This window comes from Sceloporus occidentalis, unplaced genomic scaffold (genome assembly GCF_023333645.1).
Source record: "Sceloporus occidentalis isolate IW3139 unplaced genomic scaffold, rSceOcc1.0.p SCAF_32, whole genome shotgun sequence".
NCBI classification, from domain to species: domain Eukaryota; kingdom Metazoa; phylum Chordata; class Lepidosauria; order Squamata; family Phrynosomatidae; genus Sceloporus; species Sceloporus occidentalis.
Genome location: NW_028317012.1, coordinates 7546829 through 7566279, shown reverse-complemented (window position 1 = coordinate 7566279; position 19451 = coordinate 7546829). Strand labels below are relative to the sequence as shown.

Here is a 19451-nt window from a genome sequence, read left to right as displayed (position 1 = left end):
AGACAGACGCAAAGAACTCCCATGGACTCATAACCTACTTGGGCTAAGTCGTAGAAAGACACCAAAACAGAACACAGGATGCCAGGACTCTTCATCAGAAGCAAAACTAATAGCAGCACAATCAAATAGAGAAACCTTACTGAAAAGACATAACCTGACCTGAGAGCTGCTTCCTGCTGAGACCCCTGGCAGCCTGAGACGAGAACCAGAAACGCGTCACAGGCAGGAACTGTCGGCAGAGGCAGTGGAGTCCTGGAGTCTGGAATAAAGCTAGCCGCCCAAAGGCTGCCGAAGTAAGCTAGGGTCCCCCCAGGGTACCCTTCGTGAGAATAAAGCAATCCTCCAACAGATCGAACTGGAACGGGGAGAAGTAAAGTGCTGCCTGCTACCCAAATCGTAACGCTAGTGCAGGGGAAATGAGCTCTCCTACGAGCTCAGAACAAAAAAACCCCAAACAAACGTGGGATGACTGCATCTACCAGCAATAGGGTAGAAAAGAACACTGAGGGACAGGAGGTGGTTCTGGGGCTTTTATTCTTTCCTGTCCTATTCGGATAGGTGGAGCCATCTCCCATGCTACCAGAAGTGACAGGGGAAATATTGTTCATGAAGATGTATGCAGTGCACCGCTTTTCTAGCTTTGGTCCAGGCTGAGAACCATGTCTCCATGGGACAGGAAATCCAATAATTGGATTAGTTATCTCTTAATCTCTAACACACTTTGGGTTTGTCCAATAAAAATAAAAATGGGTCTAGGATTGTGACATTTCTCATAATTATACCAACCTAAACAAAATCCCCCTTTGAGGTACCATGCCAAAAAATAAGTAAACATACATGCTCCATATATTTCACAGACATTAGGGTAATTAAGACCGTCCTGGGACAGATTTCTGTTTAAAATGGAGCATGAAATTCTTGATTTCTTCCCTTTCCAAACATATGAAAAAAACTGAAATAGTTCTAAACAAATACATTAATTTTGGTAAGATATATGCTTTTATGATATTCAGCCTGCCAAGCCATAAAACGTCATGTCCTTTCCATTCTATAAATTGGCTTTTTAGACAGTTTAGTACACCTATATAATTCCCATTTATTGTGTCTTCAAAATTTCAGTAGATCTTAATACCTAAATATTCAATACAGTCATGTTCCCAATGGAATACAACCTTTTCTCTTAAAATTCTCTATGTGCGAATTGTCCATTTTAAAGTCTATGACCTGTGCTTTATCATATACACACACACACCCATATATATATTATATACATATACACACACACAGTATTTCACAAACGTGAGTACACCCCTCACATTTTTGTAAATATTTTATTATATATCTTTTCGTGTGACAACACTAAAGAAATGACACTCTGCTACAAAGTAAAGTAGTATACAGCCTGTATAACAGTGTAAATTTGCTGTCCCCTTAAAATAACTCAACACAACACAACACAAGCGAGTACACCCCTAAGTGGAAATGTCTAAATTGGTCCCAATTAGCCATTTACCCTCCCCGGTGTCATGTGACTTGTTAATGTTACAAGGTCTCAGGTGTGAATGGGGAGCAGGAGTGTTAAATTTGGTGTTATCGCTCTTACACTCTCTCATAGTGGTCACTGGAAGTTCAATGTGACACCTCATGGCAAAGAGGATCTGAAAAAATAATTGTTGCTCTACATAAAGATGGCCTAGGCTATAAGAAGATTGCCAAGACCCTGAAACTGAGCTGCAGAACTATGGGCAAGACCATACAGCGGTTTTACAGGACTCAGAACCATCGTCTTATATTCGAGGTCGTCTTCTAAATCAGACCTCAAATAGAGGTCTGCTAGTGGAGGTCTGTGCCATGCGCACAGACAACCTCCGCTGCTCCCGGCACTTCCTCTGGGGCTATGACTGAGCGCTGGCATCACATGACCTTCCGCTGCTCATTCATAGAAGCCCCGGCAGCAGCGGAGGTTGTCTGCGAGCGTCATGCAGACCTTCACCGGCTGCCACCACTACACACCAAGGAATGTGAACCACGGGGGCTAAGTCTAGGGAAGCAGTGGTGAGTCGGGTGAGGATAAGAGTGGCATTGGGGGGGTATAAGGGCTTCCTGGAGGCAGAGTGGCATATAGGGGGGTTAAAAAGAATATCAGAGAGGCACCGTGTCATATCAGGGATGCAGAGTATCATATAGGGGGGTATAAGGCATTTCTGGGGGCAGAGTGGCATATAAGGGGGTATGAGGCATTTCTAGGGCAGGGTGGCAAATATTTTAATCCGTTTTTATTAAATATGAAAAATTGTTTACATGTGAATATTTACTAGTAAAACTTTTTTTCTTATAGGGTAGTCTTATATTCAGGCTCTTTTTTCCTTAATTAATATTCAAATTTTGGGGGTTCGTCTTATAATCAGGGTTGTCTTATAATTGAACAAATACTGTGTAGAGATTATATCTAGATCTATCTATATACACACACATACACAGATATCCACACATATAAATATAATTAGTGTGACAAAAACTACACCCTCTTTGAATTTTATGGTTTTATATAACAGGACATATGTTTTCCCTAGCAGGTCTAAAAATTAGGTAAATACAACCTCAGATGACCACCACCACGTGATATGTTACTCCATGTCATGGTTTAACAAAAATAAAGCCAAAATGGAGACGCCATGTGTGAAAAACTAAGTACACCCTTACTGCTTCCATATGAATTAAGGTGCTAAGCAGCAGACGGGTGCGGCTAATCAAATGCCCTTGATTAATTGATCACCAGCAAGTGTTACCACCTCTGTAAGAGCCTAAGTTTTATCACCCCAAGGTAAGACCATGCAATGCTCCCAGAAATTGCAAAACAGACTACATCTCAGACACTACAGATACTTAGTTTTTCCACACAAGGCTTCTCCATTTTGGCATTATCTTTATTAAATCATGACATTGTGCAATGTGTCATGTGTTCATTTGAGGTTGTATTTTGCCAATGTATGCATTTTAGACCTGCTAAGAAACAGATGCTTGTGTTTCTTTCACACGACTGTATATTATATACCGTATTGGCTCGAATATAGGCCGCACTTTCTTCCCCCACTTTAAGTCTTTAAAGTGGGGGTGCGGCCTATACTCTGGGTCTAGCGCCCGACGCCCGGGACATGCAGTTCTGACGCACGGGACATGCAGTTCTGACGCCCGGGACATGCAGCGGTGCAGGGGACCTGCAGCCTACTCTCCGATACGCTGAGACAGCCTCCCCTGCCAGCACTTTCAATGGGGGTTGTCTAAGCGCATCGCGCAGACGTTCACTGGCAGCGGCAATGTGCGTAAACAGCCCCCGCTGCCGGCACATCTGCACGATGTGCTTCAACAATCTCCCTTGCCGGGAATTCCCACGGGGGGAGTCCCGGCAAGGGAGATTGTTAAAGCACATCGTGCAGACGTGCCAGCAGCGAGAGGTTGTTAACGCTTGCATCGCCGCAGCCGGTGAACGTCTGCGCGATGTACGCTAACAATCTTCCTTGCCAGCACTTCCCACGGCGGAAGTCCCAGCACCGGAAGTTGAATACGCGTACTGCGTAGCTGTCCCCTACGCCGGCCCTGCAAGACCCCGGGGAGTCTGCACCGGTAAGTCTACGGGGGGGGGCGGACCTCTTGGGGGCAGCGTATCTCAAAGGGGGGGATAGAGTGGCAGAATATCTCAAGGGGGGGGATAGAGTGGCAGAATATCTCAAAGGGGGGGATAGAGTGGCAGAATATCTCAAAGGGGGGGATAGAGTGGCAGAATATCTCAAAGGGGGGGATAGAGTGGCAGAATATCTCAAAGGGGGGGATAGAGTGGCAGAATATCTCAAAGGGGGGGGATAGAGTGGCAGAATATCTCAAAGGGGGGGATAGAGTGGCAGAATATCTCAAAGGGGGGGATAGAGTGGCAGAATATCTCAAAGGGGGGGATAGAGTGGCAGAATATCTCAAAGGGGGGGATAGAGTGGCAGAATATCTCAAAGGGGGGGATAGAGTGGCAGAATATCTCAAAGGGGGGGATAGAGTGGCAGAATATCTCAAAGGGGGGGATAGAGTGGCAGAATATCTCAAAGGGGGGGATAGAGTGGCAGAATATCTCAAAGGGGGGGATAGAGTGGCAGAATATCTCAAAGGGGAGGGCAGAGTGGCAGAATATCTCAAAGGGGAGGGCAGAGTGGCAGCGCATGTCTGGGGAGGGCAGAGTGGCAGCGCATGTCTGGGGAGGGCAGAGTGGCAGCGCATGTCTGGGGAGGGCAGAGTGGCAGCGCATGTCTGGGGAGGGCAGAGTGGCAGCGCATGTCTGGGGAGGGCAGAGTGGCAGCGCATGTCTGGGGAGGGCAGAGTGGCAGCGCATGTCTGGGGAGGGCAGAGTGGCAGCGCATGTCTGGGGAGGGCAGAGTGGCAGCGCATGTCTGGGGAGGGCAGAGTGGCAGCGCATGTCTGGGGAGGGCAGAGTGGCAGCGCATGTCTGGGGAGGGCAGAGTGGCAGCGCATGTCTGGGGAGGGCAGAGTGGCAGCGCATGTCTGGGGAGGGCAGAGTGGCAGCGCATGTCTGGGGAGGGCAGAGTGGCAGCGCATGTCTGGGGAGGGCAGAGTGGCAGCGCATGTCTGGGGAGGGCAGAGTGGCAGCGCATGTCTGGGGAGGGCAGAGTGGCAGCGCATGTCTGGGGAGGGCAGAGTGGCAGCGCATGTCTGGGGAGGGCAGAGTGGCAGCGCATGTCTGGGGAGGGCAGAGTGGCAGCGCATGTCTGGGGAGGGCAGAGTGGCAGCGCATGTCTGGGGAGGGCAGAGTGGCAGCATGTCTGGGGAGGGCAGAGTGGCAGCATGTCTGGGGAGGGCAGAGTGGCAGCATGTCTGGGGAGGGCAGAGTGGCAGCATATCTGTTCCACTAAGTGTTTTTTTTTGTTTTTTTTTTTACTAAGAAATTTTTTTCTTTTAGGGTGCGGCCTATATCCGAGCCAATACGGTATTACAGATTACTATGATTGTATAGTTCTCACCTCATACTGATCATATGAAAACATACTAGACCACCAAGCTCTCATTTCCGGGTTTGTGAAGTCTGGATAGGCAGCAGAGCCTTTCAGAGTGAGAGAAATAGAAAGCATTATTAGTGGTATAGAAGATTAATTGTTTGTAATATAAAATATTAATATAAACCCCAAAAACTAGTGCACAATGAAGAGTGGAAAAATTTTACAATTTTATACATACACAGAACATACTTACAGCATAAGCAGCTAACTATTGCTAGACACAAATCTGGTAATTTCGGTAAACAATACTATATATATAACACAATAGTATAGGGAGCACAAGAACATCCATTTGTAAGCAATTACTTAGATGCATTACACATAATATCTACCTGAAACTTCCCCCATTTACTTTGAAGGATAGCCCTTTCTTACCTGGCCAGCACCAACCCTCATAATCTCCACCATCTTTGTTTTTGACGTAGAAACCATGGGATCGGATCTCGTTGTGAATTCTATAACTACCGTCTATCTTAATGTGAGGGTCAACAATAGCAACCATCTGTTGGTAAAAGCAACAAGAAAACGAAAGGCGCACATAATTTATTAAGAACAACTATGGAGAAGTAAATTGTGAAGGAAAAAAGAAAAAAAAACACTTAAGATTACTATTACTATTTTAATACAGTCAGTGAGTATCCACACAATGCAGGTTTTCAAGATCTTTCAAGAAGAGCACAAGCGGACACACAAAGAGAAATAGATGCCAGATAATCATTTGGCGCATCTAGTCTGCCTATTTTTCCTGATGTAAGACTCAGATCTTATGAAGCCTTTAATCTAATCTAAGATTCAGTATAGCCCATGTATTTATTACTATATAAGCCTCCACCACTTTTAATGGGAGGCAGGAACACAAAAAGAAGATTCCATGATGGGCCTATTTAAAGGATCAGAAATGACAAATATATATGAGAAGTTATTGGCAATATATTCTTACCTTACGTCTCTTGTCCTTCAGCCTGCTCAGCATGTTTTTAGGAGTTGGAAACTTGTGCGGGTCCCAGGTAAAGTATCTTTTTCCATCAGCATGTTCTATATCCAGCCAGATCACATCATAAGGCAGGTTGTGTTTATCAAACCCAGAGTCTACATTGTGTACATCTTCCTCATCATTGTAATTCCATCTACATTGGTGGTACCCAAGTGAGAAGTATGGGGGCAAAGATTGGGTCCCTGTAAAGAAAAATGACAAGGTGAAAAATTACAAAGGCATTCTTAGACAACATGAATGTCATTAAACCCAAATTTGTTTTGTTTTTTTTGGGGGGGGAGCTGGTTTGCACCTTTGGAAAGAGAAGTGTCCATTCTGGGCAAGCATTTAGATATTTTCTATTCACAAAACAAACCACAATACACTATGGACCATGCTGGGAGTATAGGAGTGACTTCTATAAGAAAATGGCTTCTTTGTTACATCCTTTAGTTTACAGGACAGGCCAACACCAGGCTTTTGTGAGTCGCATCAAAACCATTAGGAAAGCATGTAATTGTTAATTGTTTCACTGCATAGCTTCATTACTCCACTGACCAGGAAACAGCCCGTGAAAAAGAAACATCATGGTGGCCGAGGTGACGTAGACAACCTACTGGTATTTCACCAGGATGTATATCCCCTACTGCTTTCCTAAGTTTGTACAACTTTACACCATAACATAAGCACTTTGACAGGATATACTACCTGAAGTTCAGTCTACACGTGAAGAAAAGGGATTCATCAACTGCAACGTTCTAATTAGGGGTATATATTTATTAGAATAAAAAAAAAACCATTGAATTGGGTGTCACCTATAGGGGGCATTGGGAGTTATTACAATTGAGGAATCTAAGGAGATTGGATAATCTTGTCCTGGCCCTAATAAAGGACAAAAACAGGGGTTGTCCAACAAGGGATCCAATAGGAGTGCATGGTAGTTTTTTTTTTTTTTTTTACTATGCCTATGATTGGTGTCAAGGCTGCAAATTTTCTGATTTCATAAATACCAGTGGGGTTCCAGACCTGTCACTTTGATCTCTCCTCCAGACCACAAAAATGAAGGAGAGGCAGAACACCTGTAGTAACAGCCATAATGGCCATCACATGGCCAGTAGACATTTATATTGGTAGACTTACCAATACACCACTCCAGTTAGAAGCATTACGTTGGCAACATTTTACAATGTTGTGGTCAAAGATTTTTACACATACCTGTAAGGCTGGCATACTGTCTGAACACATCTGAAGGTGAGGGTCCTAGAAGCAAAAATACATCAATGATCCCACTCTCTGACATCCAACGCACGTCTGTCTGAGGAGTATCTCCGCCTCCCTGCATGTATTGCAACATCTTGCCCAGGAGAGTCTGTAACAAATAGTACCTTGATAGCACATAATTCCTATAGTGATCCTTACAGTTCAATGTCTTATACCTTACCAGTTATCTCACCTTGCCAGCTGTGTTGGAACTGATATCCACCCAAGTCTCTGCAGCATTTAGCCAGAATATCCCCAAAGTGCGATGAATGTTGTGAGCAAGAAGCAGTGGGACTGAGCCATACAAAGCCATGGTATTATACAACTCATACTGAAAAACATCCAGGTTATAGAGCCTATATGGATCTGTACTCCTAAAAAAGAAAGGAAGTGCATCATAGCAGACATGCACAAAAAAAAACCAAACAAACAAAACATCCACACAAGTAGGAAAAAAAATAGCAATAAGGTTTTGTTGCTGGTACAACAACAATACAATTTAACATATTCAAGGTGTGAGCTGTGGGATGGTGAGCAGGTTGGCTCATATACTTTGAGAAGGAGACGGTGTGGTATCCAAAATTCATGTTTTTGATGGGTACCCTATTAATTTGGCCCATGTGCTTTTGACAGGCCTTGGTAACAGAAAGGGGGTACACCACTACCAAGTATAATACCATAGTGCTTCTGGTCACAAAACATGCCTATGAAGTGGACAGAAAAAAAAAAGGCAGTAAAAGTCTTACTCTGTAGTTCGTAATCTCATGTTATCAGCATGTTCTGGAATGCCATAAACATGTTCAAAACCTGGTAGGGAGAAATCTAGACCCACCGAGGAGGGACCTGCAACAACAAATACATAAGCATATTTATACAAAACCTACTAAGATGTGCATTGTTATATGGGAATGTGTAGGTTATTCTATTGAGCCTTATTTTCCAGCACGTTCCCCAACAAGGTGAATTGATTGCTTAGAAAATTGCTGCCAGAGTTACAGAAAAATAGCATTCTGACATCTACACAACCACAAGCTTAATTAAAACTGTAAGGCACTTACCTTGGGGAACCAGGACTCCCTGCCTGCATCCTCCTCTTCTCTCCAACGTAGAAGACGGAACTGCCTCATGAATTTTTATTAAGCGGACCATATCCTAGATTCCCCAGCATCGCTACGGCGATGAAGATGAGATTACATTCCTGACACTGCAGGACCGCCCCACCCCAGGTTATTTAAAGCTGTCTCACCCTAATCCAGATACGGCACAATTCTTATGCTCTCCTTCCTTGATATTGCAGGAAGGAGAGCATAAGATTGAATTCTTGATGAACAAGGAACAGCAAACCACAAAAATCCTTGGGAACCTCTTCTTATAGGTGCATGGAGATATGCATCTTGATGGTGCAGTGTCGCCAGAAAATCTCTTGGAGAAAACACCTAAGGTGTGCTTTATGGATTCCATCTTAAACACGTGTCAGAGTAATTCCATAAACAGCGTGAAGCTTTTGAAATTAAAGACTGGAGAGTAATTGTCTCAGCTGCTGACCTGAATAAACCAGAACCAGAACATCCTCTTGAATGTAACCCTAGATCAAGTACAAAGGGCCCGTTTTCTTGATGCTGCTAGAATCCTTGAGTTGACATAGCGATCTGGGGGCGCACACTTGACTCCAGACTGCACCCTCTGGAGATGACATCCAGAGTCCATCCGTCTGAGGTGACAAGAGCCTAATCCTGCAAATGCACCTCAACCAGAAATGCACCTGGCGTCATGCCTTACAGATAAAGGAAACCTGCCTTGTCCCCTGTGTGGAGATGGCGTGCAGACTATGTCAGACACCTTAGGGCACACAATAACATATTAAAAATATAGATTACGTCATAGATATAAAAGGAGTTAAAGTGATCTGACCTAACTAAACATTTGGCCAGTTACCTAAGGGTTTTCTTCCTTGGGAATTTAAGTAAACTTCCCCCAAACCCTGCCCCCTTCCTTCCTGCATAAATTATGCAAGCAACAGAAACTCCCCAGAAGTACTAAGACAGAAACAGAGTGCAGAACAAAATTCATTTATTAGGGAGGGAATAAAGTGCTGTCGCCTGGTGCCAGGGAAAATAAATGTACTGTAAGAAATTTTGTCTTCCCCCTTCCCCAAGCGGCAGCATACTTTAGTGACGTAGAACAAATTAAGAAGGGGAGAATGCTTAACTACTGGCCGCATGATCTGGCGTCCAAAAGCAGCATCCTCAGAGCCAAGGATGTTTAGCGTGTAAAGTAGGGCTGCAACAACTAACCGATAAAATAGATAATGAAAATCGTTGCCAACGCATTTCATTATCGATTAGTTGAATCGATTTTTATCGATTATAAAAGGGTTTTTCAGAGCAAATGCTCTGAAAAATATCCCTCGTTTTATAATCCGTTTAGTCCGACTCCCAGCTGCAGCTCCCATTTGTCCCCACCCATTTCCTATACCATCCAAATGGGTCAAGAACGCATCTAACTGGTGAGTATAAAATGTATATTTGGGTTGCTGAAAGTTTAGGGTTAATTGTGGTTGATGGGGTGTTTAGGGTTAATTTAGGGGCAGTTACGGTTAATGGGGTCTTCTCTTCAGGGTTAATTTAATGCCGAGGACTGAGGGTTCATTTAATTAATTTAATAAGGTTGATTTAAGGTGCAGTTAGAGGTAAAGGGGGGCAAACTGAGGGGAATCTAAATCCTGGGGGCAGTGAAGATTAACCCTGTATTTATTTATGAGTATTGTGTCTGAACGAGTCTGCAAATCTATGAGGGCACTACGGCATATCAGGGGAGTATACGGCATACCTTGGGAGGACGGAGTGACATATCTGGGGGCATATAAGGCATATGTGGCATATAGGGTATGTGTGGCATGTCTGGGCGGGCAGCGTGGCATGTCTGGGCGGGCAGCGTGGCATGTCTGGGCGGGCAGCGTGGCATGTCTGGGCGGGCAGCGTGGCATGTCTGGGCGGGCAGCGTGGCATGTCTGGGCGGGCAGCGTGGCATGTCTGGGCGGGCAGCGTGGCATGTCTGGGCGGGCAGCGTGGCATGTCTGGGCGGGCAGCGTGGCATGTCTGGGCTCAAATGTGCATAACGGGGGGGGGCAGGTTGGGAAATAAAAACAAGAAATGCATTTTTATCAAAGTTTTTTTATTCTGCCGTTTGTTTTTTTTACGTCCTACGTTAATTTAACCCCTTCGTGACAAAGGCTGATTTTACTTTTTGTACCCTTCGTGACAATGGCCGTTTTAACATTTCTGCGCTGCTCGTGTTTAGCTGTAATTTTCTTCTTTCCCGTTTACTGAACCCACACACAGATATTGTTTTTTTCAGGACAAAAAATAGTTGAAAAATCTTTTACTCATCTATAAAAGGTAATAAAAAAACCTGCTAAATGGATTCTACTATTTGTCCTGAGTTTAGAAATACCCAATGTTTTTATGTTTTTTTGCTTTTTTTTCTGCACGTTATGGAGCAATAAGTACAGGTACCGTTTTGCTATTTCAAAGCCATTTTTTCCAAATCTGGTAATTCTTACCCCATGTGCCATTTCGGGTATCTTTGAAGCCGGCCAATGCAATTTACCCCATCAAGTCATATATTTTTGAAAACTAGACAGCCCAGGGTATTCCAAATGCTGGTATTTTAACCCTTTCCAAGCACTTATTCTACCATCAGCCTTTGTCAAACTTTATGGTAGTAATTTTTTTGCATTTGTTTTTTCACACACATTTTACTTTAGGTATAAATAAACAGGTTCTGGTATATGTCACTATAAAAAACACCCCAATATGTGTTTAGCAACATCTCCTGAGTACAGCGATACCTCACATGAATGATTTTGCCTGGCTGTTTGGGGGCAAAAGGGCCACATTTGGGGCATGCACATTTTTCAATGTTGCACTTTGGCATTTGGGGATCCACTGCCCATGCCCTATTTGGTACATCTTTGAGCCGGGCCATTTCAGTGTGCCCAATAAAGCTATATATTTTTGAAAACTAGACACCCCAGGGTATTTCAAATGCTAGTATTTTAACTCTTTCCATGCACCATATCTACCACCAGTCTTTGTCAAACTTTGTGATAGTCATCTTTTTCCATTTGTTTTGTCACACACATTTTACTTCAGGTATGAATTAAAAAGTTCTCGTATATGTCACTATCACAAAACACCCCAATATGTGTTCAGCAACATCTCCTGAGCGCAGTGATACCCCACATGAATGATTTTGCTTGGCTGTTCGGGGGCAAAAGAGCCACATTTGGGGCATGCACATTTTTCAATGTTGAACTTTGGCATTTGGGGATCCACTGCCCGTGCCCCATTCGGTACATCTTTGAGCCTGGCCATTTCAGTGTGCCCAACAAAACCATATATTTTTGAAAACTAGACACCCCAGGGTATTTTAAATGCTGGTATTTTAACTCTTTGTATGCACACATTTTACCACCAGCATTTTTTCAAAGTTTGCAGTAGTATTTTTGTGTGTGTATTTTCCCCCCACACACCTACTTTATGTATGAATTTACAGCTCCTGGTATATGCCGCTGTCACACGACACCCCAATATGTGTTCAGCAACATCTCCTGAGTACAGTGATACCCCACATGCATGGGTTTGTCATTTTTTGGGGGAACTAAAAGGCCACATTTGGTACGTGTGCATTTTTCTAATTGGAAATTAGATGTGTGGCCATCCTTCCCCCCGTGTTAATTGGGACCTTGTTGAACCCGGCCAATTCAATTTACCCCATCAAATCATAAATTTTTTAAAAGTAGACACCCCATGGGCATTTAATATGCCAGTATTTTAACTCTTTCCATGCGAGAATTGTTTTAAGCTAATATGCTAATTTTAGGACTTGCTCACAAAAATATATTTTTTATATTTATATATTTTTTTTTTTGCCTTTTAATTTTTTTTACATTTTTTTTCAACTTGAAGGTTCCCCTGATAGTGACATCAGTGGGAAATTATTTTTACATTTTACTGTTTTTTTACTATTTTTTTTCTAATTATTATTAATTTTATTTTATTTTTAATTTATTTTTTCTAATCACACTGTGATTAGAAAGCTGAGCTCCATTGACTTGCATGGTTTGAATGCAGTACCTATATTCAACCTGCAAGGAGACCGTCTAGCGAACTTTTTAGACTTTATTGTTTCTTTATTGAATTTTCCCGGACCGCCGCCATCTTGCAGATGGCGAAGATCACCGGCAGCTGCGGCTGTGACCGCTCTCCGGAGCGGTCACAGTCCATCCCCAGGTAAGTGTTTGGTGTCGCTGGATGCCTCCTGATCGAGGCATTCCAGCGACACCATTTAAGTTTAGGAGGCGATCGTTGATCGCCTCCTAAACGCTTTTAAAACGGGCGATGTTGACGCCCCGGGGAGGGGCCAGAGATGGCCCCTTTGTGCCGATAATGGCGTTGCTGAATGCCTCGAGGTCGAGGCATTACAGCAACGCCGTTTCGGTGCAGAAAGCGAAAATAGATCGCTTTCTGCACCCGTTTAATGACGTGCCGGTCCTGGCACGTCATTTGTCGTTATCGACATGAATTTCCGTGACGTGCCCGGACCGGCAATTGTCATCAAGGGGTTAATAAAGTATTTTAAATAAATGAAAAAAGTAAAAAAATTGTATTCGATTACCGTATTTGCTCGATTATAAAAGACGACCCTGATTATAAGATGACCCCCCCAAAATCTGAATATTAATTTATGAAAAAAAGAAAGCCTGAATATAAGACAACCCTATAGGAAAAAAGTTTTACCAGTAAATGTTAATTCATGTAAACTATGTGAACAATTATTTTTTTTAATAAAAGCTATGATTGAGAAAAATATTTTGTTTTTATTTCTTTTTTCACCCCCCCCCCAGTTATGCACATCTGCCCCCTGGCTTGCCACTCTGCCCCAGAAATGCCTTATACCCCCTATATGCCACTGTGCCCCATGATATGCCTTTTGGCCCCCTTTTCAGGAGGCAGAGTAGCGTATAGAGGGTTAAAATGCATTTCTGGAGGCAGAGGGGCATTAAGGGGGTTAAAAGGCATTTCACAGAGCACTCTGCCTCCAGAAGTGCCTTATGCCCCCCATTTAACACTCCCTCCCCCTCCCTCCTCCAAACTTACCGGAGCTTCTGAGTCCCCGGTGCTTAGTCCGGGCAGCGTGTAGAGCTCTCAGCGATTCGCTTACACAACTTCAGCTGCAGCCAGGAGGAGGTGCGGCTGGCAGCGGGGGTTGTCTGCGTCCATCACGCAGACCTTCCCCGGCTGTCAGAGATCAGAGTTCTACCTCACCAGGGCGGCCGGGGAAGGTCTGCGCGATGGACGCAGACAACCCCCGCTGCCAGCCACACCTCCTCCCGGCTGCAGCGGAAGTTGTGTACGCGAATCGCTGAGAGCTCTACACACTGCCCGGTGCTTAGTTCGGGCAGCGTGTAGAGCTCTAAGCGAATCGCGCAGAGCTCTACACGCTGCCCGGACTAAGCACAGGGGACTCAGAAGTGGGGGGTGGTGGGGGGAGACAGGAGGATCCAGGTCCCCTGCATTGCTGCGGGGGATCTGGATCTTAGTCTCATAGTCAGACCTAGTTGAGGTCTGATTATATACCCTATATGCCATTATAAGACGAGGGGTATTTTTCAGAGCATTTGCTCTGTAAAAAACCTTGTCTTATAATCGAGCATATATGGTAATCGATTAATCGAAAAAATAAATCGGCCAACTAATAGATTATGAAGTTAGTTGCAGCCCTGGTGTAAAGTTTGAGAAGGTGTGTAGAGACAGCCAGGTGGTGGCTCTACTAATCTGGTCAGAAGATGCAGCTGTAGGAACTACCAAAGAGGTAGCAACAGCCCTAGCGGGAATGGTCTGTTATGCAAAATTGAGGAAAGCGCCCTTGCAAAACATAGGACAATTTAAGTGTCTGAGCCACCGAGTGATGGATGACTTAGAAGCCTTGAAGCCTTTCGAGACACTAACACAGGATAAAAAGTTTGAGTTTTGAAATAGAAAAGTCTTATGCAAATAAAAGGAGGGATAACGTTAATATCTAAGGAATGAAATTTCTTTCCTAAAGGAAAAACCGGATCTGTACAGAAGGAAGGCAAAACAGTTATCCGACTGATAACTGTGGATGAAAATCTGGTAAAACATACCTAATCCTGATAGAATATAGTATAAAGTGGTTTGCATCACAAGCTGCAGCTCTCCAACTCTGGCTGATGGTAAGGGGGGGAAAAACAAACTAAAAAAGTTTAAGTAAGCCATTGTATGGAGCTATTCTTAAGGAGTTTCACATAACTCATCCAGAACGTTGAGGTTCCAAGGAGGAAGATGAGATCGGACGTTTGGAGAAGGATTTCCAACAGCTTTAACAAATCCCCTAACCAATGGTTCTTGAGCCAAAGATGACCTGCCAATTGGCTGACAGCAAAAATCAGGACTTAAAAGATGGTCTGAGGTATAATCCCAGTAGTAAAACAAAAAAACAGAATTTTGTACATAAAGTACAGAGGGGTGTTGCTGTTCCTTAGGGACAAGGATCTGAAATACAAAGGGTTAAAACCCTGCCACCTTTCCCTAACTCCACCACCTCCTTACCCATAAGAGCACACAGAACCACACACAGCCAGTAAGTACCAAAAATACAAATGCGTGCAAAATATATTTAATGGTAGACAACATGAGGGAGGGAAATATGTACTGCCACTATATTAAGGACAAAAATTTAAGGTGAGTAAAAAAAAAAATTCTGTTTTTCTGGCAAATAGTGGCAGTACAGAGGGGATATAGCAAGATCACCAACGGGAGCGAAATACTTAAGAGGCCACAGACTAGCACACTCTGCGTTCGAAATCCGCTGCAGGAGGAGAAGAGGTCTAGTCAGTAATGCTGGACAAATGTATCGAAGGAACACCGGGTAGCTGCCTTACATATATTTCTTCAGGAGATGAGGCCGCCTTTTGAACCATGACACAGACATGGCTCTTGTGGAGTGAGCCGAAATATGGGATGAGAGGACTTGCCTGCTGCTTAAGTGAGCTAGTCGAATGCTCTCTGTAAGCCACCTCGAGATCTACCGAAAAAACTTTGATCTATAAGACCTGGCCTTGTCCGTTCAAATCTTGAGGACACATGGGATCATCGCCACCGGAGGAAAAATGTAAGCCATTCTGAATCTCCATATCACTGACCAGCACTAGAGGGTTGACCCATGAATACAGAGAGGCTAAAAACCGGAAGTTTGCTGTTGTCGCTGGTTGCCACGAGGTCGATCCCTGGAAGGCAGAACTTTAGAACCAGGATGGAGAAGATTCTTTTGTCTAGGGACCAATGGGATCAGCTGAGGTTGTCTGTAATGCAATTGACCCTTCCCCTGAAACGCGTGGCTGACAAATTCTCTTGGTTTTGTTGAGCCCATGCCTTGACTTCTTCCGAAAAGGCCTGAAGTTTTGGAATCTGGATGCCTCTCCCTGTTCGGATTTCCCGAACACTCTGGGGGCGCCGCAGGGACAGCCGTCCTCGCCTTCTGTTGAGATATGATACCGTGGAAGCATTGTCGGATTGGATTCTTACAGCCTTCCTTATTAGCCAAGGACTGAACTACTTAAGGGCCAGAATCTTAAGTGACCACTTGCCCTGCCTAAAGAGGTCACCTAAATGCGCTCCCCAGCCTATTTTTGAGGCATCTGTGGTCAGAGTGATCTACTGACGTTGATGAAAGCAGAGACCCTTGTTGAGATGATCCGTCCTCTTCCACCAGTTTAATTGGGCTAAAAAACGTGCTCGGACACTGAAGTTGATGTCCAGATCTTCTTTCCTGGACAAATGCCTAAGGATGTCCCATTGAAGTGAACTTATATATGCCTCCGACCATCTTACTGCTAGGATACAAGTCGTCAGAATGCCCCAGATGCTCATAGCTCTTCTGAAGGAGCAGGTTGGATTGTTGCAAAACTGACACTACCCTTCTTTATTCCATGATCAAAGATCAGAAAAGTAAGCGCTATCAGCCCCAAAAACTGCATTCTTGTGGAAGGCATAAGATTGGACTTTTCAGTTTATGATCAAGTCATGTCTGTATGAACCATTGCAGCCTACCACCAATTCCGTCAGAATTACCTAGGCTCTTGTTTCTTAGGATGTTCCCGAAACTTTATCCTGGCCTGGTCTACAAAAATTCTGCGCCTTATAAAAAATATTGAAAAGGCCTGGTGTTTTATATGAGCACCTCCTGTTCCATCTGGTCTTTTTATCCTGGGGAAGCACACTCTTGCACGTGACATGTGCTTGATGAGCTCTGCCAATGGGGAAACAATGCTGCCTTCATGATAACGAAGGGCCGGAGCTAAAGTGGCTTCGATGAGGCAGTCGTCCAGGTATGAGAACCGAACTGGAAATGGTGAACTCGCGTCCCTTATAGTGAACCTGAGGAATTTACTGGATGCAACTGCGATAGGCACATGCAGATAAGCATCCTTCAGGTCCAGGGTCACCATGAAATCTCCTTTTTCAGTAGTTGGGTGACCGTGAGGATAGTTGCCATCCTAAAATGCTTGTACTGAATACAGGCATTGACCATTTTTAAACTGGTTCACGACCAGGAACAGTCCGGAGTAAACACTCTGAAAACTCCTGACGTTTGGGATTTATTCTTTAAGAAGGGTGAGCATGCCGAAAAAAAGAGCTGAGTTTTTAATGAAGGGTAAAAACAAACCAGGAACTGAGGACAGGGAGGTGTGAAGTAGGTGAATCTTTATTGGTCTGCAATGATCTTCAGGATCCAACAGCTTATGCCCTTCAAATGGTAAATCAAACAAGGCCGACTTAGATGCTTTGTTTGCTGTTCACGATCGCAGCCACAAAGCTCTCCTGGCCACTGATGACAGACCCATATGTTGGGCTCAGAGCTTCAGTATCTCTTAGGCAGATTCAACGTAAAGGCAGTTAGAAAGCCTTAATTTCCTAAATTGGCTAGATACTTCTGTTTCTGGTTCTTCCGACAGGAAGTCCTCCCATCCAAGTGCTAGCCAAGCCCAACCCTGCTTGGCTTCTGAGATAAGACGAGATCAGGTGCATTCAGGGTGGTATGGCCGTAAACTCTAATGCCTGTTACCAGATGCCTAGAGCTCTAGTCACTGAAGCGCTAGACAATGCTACTTTGATGTGTTTGTTTTCTTATCCATTGGGCTTTAAGACCATACACTTCTCCAATAGGGATGGTTGTTCTCTTTGAAAGCTGAGCAATCCGAACATCTACCTTTGTTCCCATTGTTCTTCACCTTAAAGCTAAAACCACTGCTTAAAATGCTTAGATATAAAGCCTCACTTGCCCAGATCGACTATTCCCTATGCATGAGATCCTGTAGCTTAGGCAACATGCAAAATGCTTTTGGGTGCCTCTCATGGACCATCTCTTGTAACAGCCTGGAGACTTCTTTATAAAATTTCCGAAGCTCTTGTGGAGAAAGGAAAATTTCATCCACTGAACCCTCACAAGACGAGACTGAATTAGTAGATTTTAAACACCTGGTATTCCCAAGTGGCCTCCCATTCAGGTACTTAACCAGCCCCAAGCCTGCTTAGCTTCCGTGCATTCAAAGCACAATGGATTAGCAGTCCATCACCTTAACCACTCGGCCACCTCGTCAGGGCGAACTCCTCATCCCTGGAAATCTCTTCTGAGGACAGCCAGATTCAGGAGCCTACGTGTACGACACTTCTCAAACTTTGTCTCAAAAGCATAAACAGACGGTTCAAAGGTCTGTGCAAGGTTGTCTAGAAGTTAACACCCCAAACTGCATGTCCTGGTTTTTTTTTTTGTTTTTTTTAAGCAAAAAATTCAGCTGAGCAAGGATTGCTAACTCTTTTGCAGCCATCCAGCAAGGGCTTGGCACACTCAGTGCACAACATAGGGTTAAGTCTAAACATTTCAGTCCCCTATGGATGTACCGTAGCTCCAGAAAGTTTGAATACTGGCTCTGATCTTTTGAGCCCCATAATTCGTTATTTGGCACCCCCAACCTATCTCTGAGGCATGTTGTAACATTGCACCATAGACCCAAACAGAAAGGCACACCTTATCCGCGGTGCGTAAGCACTAGCCACCAAGCAAGGATGGCCGTCAAACGTTGGAGAAGTATGAATAAACTTCTCCAGCATGTGAGGTCATCTGTCCCAGGATTTAAGGATAAAACTCTATAGAGGCTGCAGGCGTGCCTTGCCAAAGGGACCCCTGGAATGGCAGACACCATCAGGCCCTACACCCTGAAGGCCTTCTAAACAGAGAAACAGAAAGAATGAGGCTGCCGACTGATCTGAGAACACTTCTTTGGTTGCTGTAGAAAACTTTGTGTTAATCTGATACTTAGATACGTGGGTTGAGATGGAACGAAAGAGGATTTTTCAAGATTCACAATCCAACAGTGTGTCTCCAAGGAAGTGATGATCTGTGACGTATGGAGACTGAGTAGCGAACCGGAAGAATTCTTTATGAACCAATCGTCTAGGCATGGGATGATGTAAATATCTTGGGACTGTAGTAAGAATCTTACTTTTGGAAGCTACCTTTTGGAGAAAGGATGAATAAGGACATGGAAATAAGCATCCTTTAAACCCATTCTAAAGTGTTCCTTTTTCACCAACTTAATTAACCTTGGACAGACGCACACGAGGCCAAAAAGTCATATTTGGTTTTTACCCAAGAAGATGCTGGAATAAGGGCCTGTTCCTGTTCTTTTCAAGGAACTGGCTCTACAGTCTGCTTGTGTAGTAGATTTTGACTTCCAAGGGTCAATTGATAAACAGATTAACTTTTTTTTTTCTGTGACCTGAAATAATCTGACAGACCCAAACGTCTCCTGTAGACAGGAAAAACTGGTAATGGAAAAAATGAAAACCTTCCTCCTACCTGTAGCGCACCATCAGAATTTAATTATCTATCAGCTGGGATGAACTGAATTGAAAATTACATGATCTAGCCTCTTTCTTGTATCTGTAAGAGCTAAAAAAGTTAGAATTCCAAGTCCTTTATGTCTTGGGGCTAAATTTCTTCAGATGGATCATTTCAATGAGAAGCTAAGTGAGTGGCAAACAGCCTGCCTTCCCTCAGAAGAAAAGAACAAAGAC

The 19451-nt window shown here is 44.0% G+C and overlaps 1 protein-coding gene across 1 annotated transcript in view; it reads right to left on the bottom strand.

Annotated features, from left to right (window-relative positions):
* Positions 1-19451, bottom strand: part of LOC149298606 (neutral alpha-glucosidase AB-like) — a 103030-nt gene that overhangs the window by 37573 nt on the left and 46006 nt on the right. The window contains exons 10-15 of the mRNA XM_089487339.1: positions 8037-8133; positions 7484-7664; positions 7246-7399; positions 5998-6233; positions 5433-5559; positions 5022-5101 (exon numbers count right to left, since the gene is read on the bottom strand). Of these exons, the coding sequence (XP_089343465.1) occupies positions 5022-5101; positions 5433-5559; positions 5998-6233; positions 7246-7399; positions 7484-7664; positions 8037-8133 (875 nt within the window). The remainder of the gene's footprint in view (positions 1-5021; positions 5102-5432; positions 5560-5997; positions 6234-7245; positions 7400-7483; positions 7665-8036; positions 8134-19451) is intronic.